The sequence below is a fragment of the Schistocerca cancellata genome, chromosome 9 (assembly GCF_023864275.1).
Source record: "Schistocerca cancellata isolate TAMUIC-IGC-003103 chromosome 9, iqSchCanc2.1, whole genome shotgun sequence".
In the NCBI taxonomy this organism is placed as follows: domain Eukaryota; kingdom Metazoa; phylum Arthropoda; class Insecta; order Orthoptera; family Acrididae; genus Schistocerca; species Schistocerca cancellata.
Window position 1 is genome coordinate 89366669 of NC_064634.1, and position 7802 is coordinate 89374470.

General features: G+C 42.4%; 1 protein-coding gene across 1 annotated transcript in view; it reads right to left on the minus strand.

Annotated features, from left to right (window-relative positions):
- LOC126101206 (cytochrome P450 6j1-like) overlaps nucleotides 1-6716 on the minus strand; it is a 133887-nt gene extending 127171 nt beyond the window's left edge. Inside the window, exon 1 of the mRNA XM_049911900.1 lies at nucleotides 6328-6716. Coding sequence (XP_049767857.1) covers nucleotides 6328-6716 — 389 coding nt within the window. The remainder of the gene's footprint in view (nucleotides 1-6327) is intronic.
- Nucleotides 6717-7802: the final 1086 nt, after the last annotated feature.

The following is a 7802-nucleotide window of genomic DNA, read 5'->3' on the forward strand; positions in this document are numbered from 1 at the left end:
CATTCATCCAAAACACACCGGCCCCACCCCAGACCTCATGGTCAGTGTGGGATAAACTACTACTCCCATACATACTTCATGCTTCTGAATGGGACGCTAACCAGAGCTCCGAACGTGCAGAATGTTATTAGATCTGTACTCTTCCGTTCTTGTAATTGGAGGGTGACGCGTTGCCCTAACAGGACAGTTCTTGTCCACACCCTGCCTGTGAAACTCAAGATGGTCTGAACGACGTTCAGAACTTCCCTGGCAAGCACTATTTCCGAAATTGTCTCCAATCGGGCACGTATGGGATATGAAGTGATGAAGCGAATTGTGTGACTCGTCAACCAGCGACCCTTAAGCCGTCGGCACACGAACCGTGCATCCGAACGTTGAGTTTTGAGCGTGCCGAGTTTCTGACGTCATAGCGTGGAATAGCACGCTCGGTGGTCTTTCCGAACGTGCAGAGCAATATCTGGCATGTCAGATATTCTGAGCGTGCGTCTGAGCGTTGACCAATGAGATGGCACAACGCCACCGACGTCACACGCATGCCGTCTCCCTTCAGTACAGAGTTGTGAGGCGCCATATTGGCATTCATTTCAAGCTTATATGTATATATGCCCTTTATGAGCATCAGCAAATTCAGAATCATTGGAAAACCCGTTGTTAACTGTGTGATTCGTTCCAATAAAATAACGAGAAACATCATATTCATGGCAAAAGAATTATTGCAACTTGCGTCTTATGAGAGTAGGCTATTTGAAGGCAGTGACACACGGAAGATCCACCCAAACCGCATTGTTCTTGTACAATTTGTTATAATTAAATTTCAATTAGTAATGTATCTACGATAAGGTTCTCTGCAACGGGTAAGACACTTGGATTACTTGCTAGGTGTACCTGTGTGTTGTTGGATTAGGGTAAAGAGTAGCGTAACTGTCTCGTATTGATTTGATACTTGAGGCGGTGGTTCGTGTATTGACACTTCTGTATTTTATTTCCTAACATTAGCGTTTTTATTAGGTTCTGATACTTTATTATTAGTTTAACAAGAGTATATGCTATGATATTTCATGTTATGTAAATATATGTTCACCTTTTTTTGAGGGGTGACTTTGTTCGATTGGCTTAATCTACAGGACAGCTTGCGCTACTTGCATAAAGATATTTTGCTCCTTTTCTTTTACGTTTCGTAATTCACATGTTGCAAAGATTCTGCTATTGGGTAGGAATAGTGATTAAGTAAGTCTGACCTTGGGGTTTGAATAAAATGTGGGAATGATGAAGTAATGTTTATCTTATGCGGAGAAGTATTCCAAATTTGTACCGCACTGTTTGTAATGGAACTTTTATATGTCTCTGTCCTTATTGATTGGACATGGTACTTTCCTTTTCGTGGACGATGGAGGAAATGTGCGTTTTAATAGAGCTGACGTGGGAATTTTACGGGCGCACGTTGAGTAATCAGTGTGATTTACGAACTAGAAACATCGCTCAACTGCCGCTGGAGTGCGTCGCGATCGCGTATACCACGTTGGGGCCCACGTACCGTATGCACAAGTCGCATCATTCCTGAGCGTTCAGCAGCACGTTGAACTTGGCACGCTCTACGTTAACGTTCGACAGCACGATCCGTGTGCCGGCGGCTTTACAGAGCAAGTCGAGCAGACGTGGAATATCCTATCCCAGAACAGTACTCGCCATCTCTACGAATTACTGCATTTCCGCCCATGGAGGCTGCGTCACGTACAGGCTTTGCAGCATGCGTCGAAACATGGTATTTCAGAACGCCGTTTCGTTTTTCCTAACGTCCTCAATTATTTGTAGGCTGTATTCCAATCTCTGTCTTCCTCTACAATTTTCACCTTATTCGGCTCCCTCTAGTATCATGGATGTTATTCCCTACCATTCTGTCCCCCCTTCTTACTAGCGTTTTCCGTGTATTCCTTTCCTCTATGATTCTGCGCAAATCCTCGTCATTCCTTGCCGTATCAGTACACCTAATTTTCAACAATCGTATCTAGCAACAACACATTTCCAGTGCTTCAGTTCTCTTCTCTTCTGGGTTTCCCACAGTCCATGCTTCACTACCATACAATGCTGTGCTCCAAACGAACGTTCTCAGGAATTGCTTGATTCCACTTCTGGATCTTCCTTTCATTTCCATCATTGCTTCTTTGAGGTATTTATTGAGCAGTAGGAGCGAAACACTACGTCTCTGCGATACACGCTTTTAAAACCGAGCACTTCGTTCTCGGTCCCTCGCCCTTATTATTTCCTCTTGGCTCTTGCAGATGTTGCATATGACTCTTCTCTCCCTAATGCTTATCCACAAGCTCTTTATAATTTCTAACATCTAGCACCATTTGCCGAACGCTTTTTCAGATCGACAAATCCGATGAAAGTGTCTCGAATTTTCTTTAGTCTTGCTTCGTTTATCAACAGAATAATGTCAGAACTACCTCTCTGGTAGCTTTGTAAGTAGGCTGTTTAGGTTTTCTTATTGGCAACGTTACGTAGCGTTCTATATGAAAATCACTGGCTGTGCTGTGTGCAGTCTGTGGCTAGTTTGCATTGTGTCTAACTTTTGAAGCTGTTGCTGTGTTTGTCTCTGATTTTGTTCCATTGTGTCTAACTTTTGAAGATTTTGTCCCATTTGTTGCATTAATTGTAATAACAGTGCATTAGTGTCTGGAATCTGTTCCTCTACGCTTTTCGGCAGTGCATTTGCACCAGCAACATTCACATTTTGACAAGCAGAAAATGTGTCGTGACTTATTTGAGAAAACGGTGAGAACCCAAAACCTGAGTCTACAGTATTTGCAATGTTGTGTTCTGTCATTCCCAATTCCTGAGGCGAGCTGTTGCCGACCGATCGATCGATAATGCTTCCCTGTTTACTACCTGTTTCACTGTCTACACCATTATTTGACGCCCGCTCCATTTCCCTATGCACAGTTACCAAATTACTACTTTGAATATTAGTTAATTCATTACATGGTGGCGTTAACACACTGATTTCGTCTTCACTGTCATTTCTCATTTTACTTTGGAGCCTAGTGTTACGTTTTTCACACGCCATTATTGTCACAATATTTCACACGACAACACAGAAAAACACAATTTGAAGAGCGAAAATAGGGGAACACATTAACATAGCACTGAAAATAATATCTAGTTAATTGCAAGCGCAGCTGCGAAATACTTGGTTATGTAAGTAGGCTGTTTAGGTTTTCTTATTGGCAACGTTACATAGCGTTCTATATGAAAATCACTTGCTGTGCTATGTGCAGTCTGTGGCTAGTTTGCATTGTTGTCTGCCATTGTAGCGTTGGGCAGCGGCAGCTGGATGTGAACAGCGCGTAGCGTTGCGCAGTTGGAGGTGAGCCGCCAGCAGTGGTGGATGTGGGGAGAGAGTTGGCGGGGTTTTGAAAATTTCTAATACCGGATATTATGAACTACTATATATATGATGACTGTTAAGGTAAATACATATTTTGTTCTCTATTAAAATCTTCCATTTGCTAACTATGCCTACTAGTAGTTAGTGCCTTCCGTAGTTTGAATCTTTTATTTAGCTGGCAGTAGTGGCGCTCGCTGTATTGCAGTAGTTCGTGTAACCAAGATTTTTGTGAGGTAAGTGATTTTTGAAAGGTACAGGTTAATGTTAATCAGGGCCATTCCTTTGTACGGATTTCCGAAAGTCAGATTGCGCTGCGCTAAAAATATTGTGTGTCAGTTTAAGCACAGTCATGTATAAATTGTTCAAAGGGGACGTTTCAGCTTTACCTTTCCTAAAGTGAAGCTGATCGTCATCTAACAGCTGCCCAATCTTCTTTTCCATTCTTCTGTATATTATTCTTAACTTCATCTTGGATGCATGAACCTTCGAGGTAACTGTGAGATAACTCTGGCACTTATCGGCTATTACAAGCCTCTAAATTCATATGTCTCCACATCACCGCGAAAGATCGTTTTCTTGCCACTTCCCGCAATGGTTTTGGAAATTCTGTGGAACGTTTTCCATCATTCTGCCTTATTTGATCTTAAATCTTGCGAATCTCTTTCAAATTCGGTTTCTAATAGTGGATCCACTATGTCTTCTAAATCGACTCCTGTTCCTTCTTCTATCACACCAAACAAATTTTCCCCTTTATAGAGGGTTTCAATGCACTCTTTCCTCTTCTCTCAATTTAACAGTGGGATTCGCGTAATCTTACCACCGTTGCTTCTAATTTCACCAGAGGTTGTTTCGAGGTTTCTGTATGCTGAGTCCGTCTGTCCGACAATCATTCTTTTTTCGATTTCTTCACATTTATCATACAAACATCTCGTCTTAGCGTCCCTGAATTAATATTTGTTTAATTTCTCAGTAACTTGTACAACTGTACTCCTGAATTTAAACACGTTTGTACTTCCTTCTTCCAACGATCAGCTGAAGCACTTCTTCTGCCTATTGAGATATTACTTATTGTAGTGTCCATAGTCTTAGAGAACCTCAAGTGTCTCTCTCTCTTCATTCCTTACTACTTCCATATCCCACTTCTTTCCATATTGGTTCGTCCTGACATATCCCCTAAACTTCAGCCTAGTCTTCATCACTACTAAATTATGAAATGAGTCTATATCTGCTCGTGGATACCCCTTTACAATCTAGTCTCTGATTTCTGAATCTCTGGCTGCTGCTAATTGAAATCTTCCCGTATCTCCCGACCTTTTCCATGTACACCTCCTCCTGAAGTTAAAATCTTCTGGGTTATTAAGCCGCGTCATATCTCTTCTAAAATGATCGACGTTTCGACCCCTCTGCTGGGTTCTTCCTCAGGATCTTCTAGTGTCCACTACTGCTGCTGTGTTCTGCTGCTGTGTTCTAGCAGTAGTGGACACTAGAAGTTCCCGAGGAAGATCCCAGCAGATGGGTCGAAACGTCGATCATTTTAGAAGAGATATGACGCGGCCTAATAACCCAGAAGATTTTAACTTCAATGACAACGGCCACGAAAACCTGCAGTCTTACATTTACCTCTTCCTGTTGTGATTCTTGAGCAAAATATTTGCTGTTACTAGCCGAAATGTATTACATAACTCAATTAGTCTTTCTCCTCTCTCATTCCTTGTCCCGAGTCCGTAATCTCCCATAACCCTTTCTTTTACTCCTTCCCCTACAACTGTATTCTAATCCCCCATGACTGTTAGAGTTTCATCTCCCTTTACATACTGAATCGCCCATTAAGTATCCTCATATACTTTCTGTGTCTCTTCATCCTCCGTTTGAAACGTAGGTATGTATAACTGAACCATCGTTGTCGGCGTTGGTTCGCTGTCAATTCTGATGAAAGCAAGCCAGTCATTGAATGTTTCACAGTAACACATTCTGTGCCCTACCTTCTTATTCATAACGAATCCTAGTCCTGTTATAGCATTTTTCGCTTCTGTTGATATTACCGTATGATCCTCTGATCAGAAAAGCTTGTCTTCTTTCCATTTCACTTCAGTGTCCTCCACTGTATCTACACTGAGCCTTTCCATTTCCCTTTTCAGGTCTTATAGTTTCTCTACCATGTTCAGGCTTCTAACAATCCATGCCCCTACTCGTAGAACGTTATCCCTTCTTTGATTATTTCTCGTGATCACCTCCATATTGGCAGTCACGTCCCTGACATCCCGATAGGGGTCTATTCTGGAATCTGTGCCAATGGAGAGATCATCATAACACCTCTTCAATTACAGGCCACATTTCCTGTGGATACACATTATGTATCTATACTGCAGTGGTATCCATTGCCTTCTGCATCTTCATGCCTTTAGGGACACTTTCCCACCCAAAGAACCAGAGAGTGCCCTGAACCTCTGTTCACTCCTCTGCCCCCTTTGACAAGGCCGTTGGCAGATTGTGGAGACTCGCTATACCGGTTGGGCCGCTAGTGCTGACTGTTATTCTGAATTTAAGCGATGGCGGCTTTAGAACCCGGGACTTCCGACGTTTTTATTACTAATGCTACAGTTACACCATGGGTGACCGGGCTGCCCTATTGCTCTGTAAATGTAATTATTTCGTATAGTCCATATTAACTCTTGGGAAAACAGATCTGGAATGAATCGCAAACTTCTAACAAGGTGTACAGTTTCCTCCCAGCAGTGTAGATGATTGTATTCTAATTTACTGCAGATTTAGAAAATATTTTTGTCATACTGATTTGATTACCTCAGTGTCAAACTTATCGCTGTAGTGTCATGTGGTAACGTTTTCTTTATGGGCCTGTGATTCCCTCACGTTGCTACAAATTGTTATCGGTGAATGCATACACACATTCTTGCTGTAGAGAATGAGATAGTACTCACCGTTGCCCATGTTGTCCAAACAAGGACATGTAAAGCACCGGGTCAGCAGCTGGATCGAATTTCACATTGGTGGCATAGAAGGTAGAGAAGTCTGTGCACATGATACGGCCTACAAGTTCTGGGTCCTTCACCATCAGCAGCGGCTGGTCGAACGCGAACATGCCCATAAAGGGGTTGTCACCAGCTCTACGGTAGCACTCCAGCACTGGTTCCCCAATGTGCTTCTGGCCGATCACCACGCTGCCGATGTTGCCGACGAAGGGAATGGGCTGCATGTAGGGGATTCCCAGCTTCTTCCAATAGCCGAAGTTCCGCGTCGTGTACCAGCAAAGCAGGGCTACCAACAGCAAGACTGCATCGAGCAGCCAACTGCTCGTCACTAGCGTCATAGCTCCAGGGAAACACTGTAGAAAAAATACATTGCTGTTAAGCTATTCAAAGAGGGTCTTACAGTAATTTGAAGCCATAGTGACCATACATTGCACACAGCAAAGGCTATCATGAACATGAAGTAGATATACGTTTACAAAGCATAATTAAAAACAAAAGCTAACAAACTTACATTGATAGCACCGACAGCATACAAAGACCTAAGCATTCAACAAAACCACGTTTTGGAGCCGGCCGCTGTGGCCAAGCGGTCTAGGCGTTTGAGTCCGAACCCCGCTGCTGCTACGGTTGCAGGTTCGAATCCTGCCTCGGACATGGATGAGTGTGATGTTCTTAGTGTGGTTAGGTTTAAGTAGTTCTAACTCTAGGGCACTGATAAAGTCAGATGCTAAGCCCCATAGTGCTTAGAGCCATTTGTACCATGTTTGGAGTCATCTCATACGAAATAACCAATCTGTTTGAAAACATCGATTGCAGGATCACTTTCGCCACCAACAACAACTCAAGAAAGAAACTGATACATGACATCATAAAGCCTACAGGGAAACTGAGAAAATCAGGAATTTATTCAATTACATGGAGTCATAGCAACAAATACTACATTTCCAAACGGGAAAAAAGTATGAGTGATAAATTCTTTCTTTTCTCCTTTCTTTGACTTACGTTGTACGTATATCTCTGATGGTGTATAAAACATTCTGTTTTGCTCTATACTACGAAATATGACTATGTTTTCCTTTACGTACATTGCTACATGAAGGACTGATGACCATAGATGTTAAGTCCCATAGTGCTCAGAGCCATTTTTTCTACACGAACATCATATTAATTGCCTACAGTTTCAAGCAATGTTTGAGCGTCTTTGTAATATTTTTGCTAAATACACTGTGCAAATGCAAATTTAATATGGAGAGTGATATCGATAGTCACATTCGAAAAATAACAGTTAGTTGGCGTCCAGTATCGTGTCGTGTAGGCATGTGTGTTTTGAACTGTGTAAGCCTTGTGTCGGATGAAAGCACACGCAACCTCATGCACCAGCTCTTATGTTTTGGACCCAGTCTGAACCTAACACTGACGTGAAC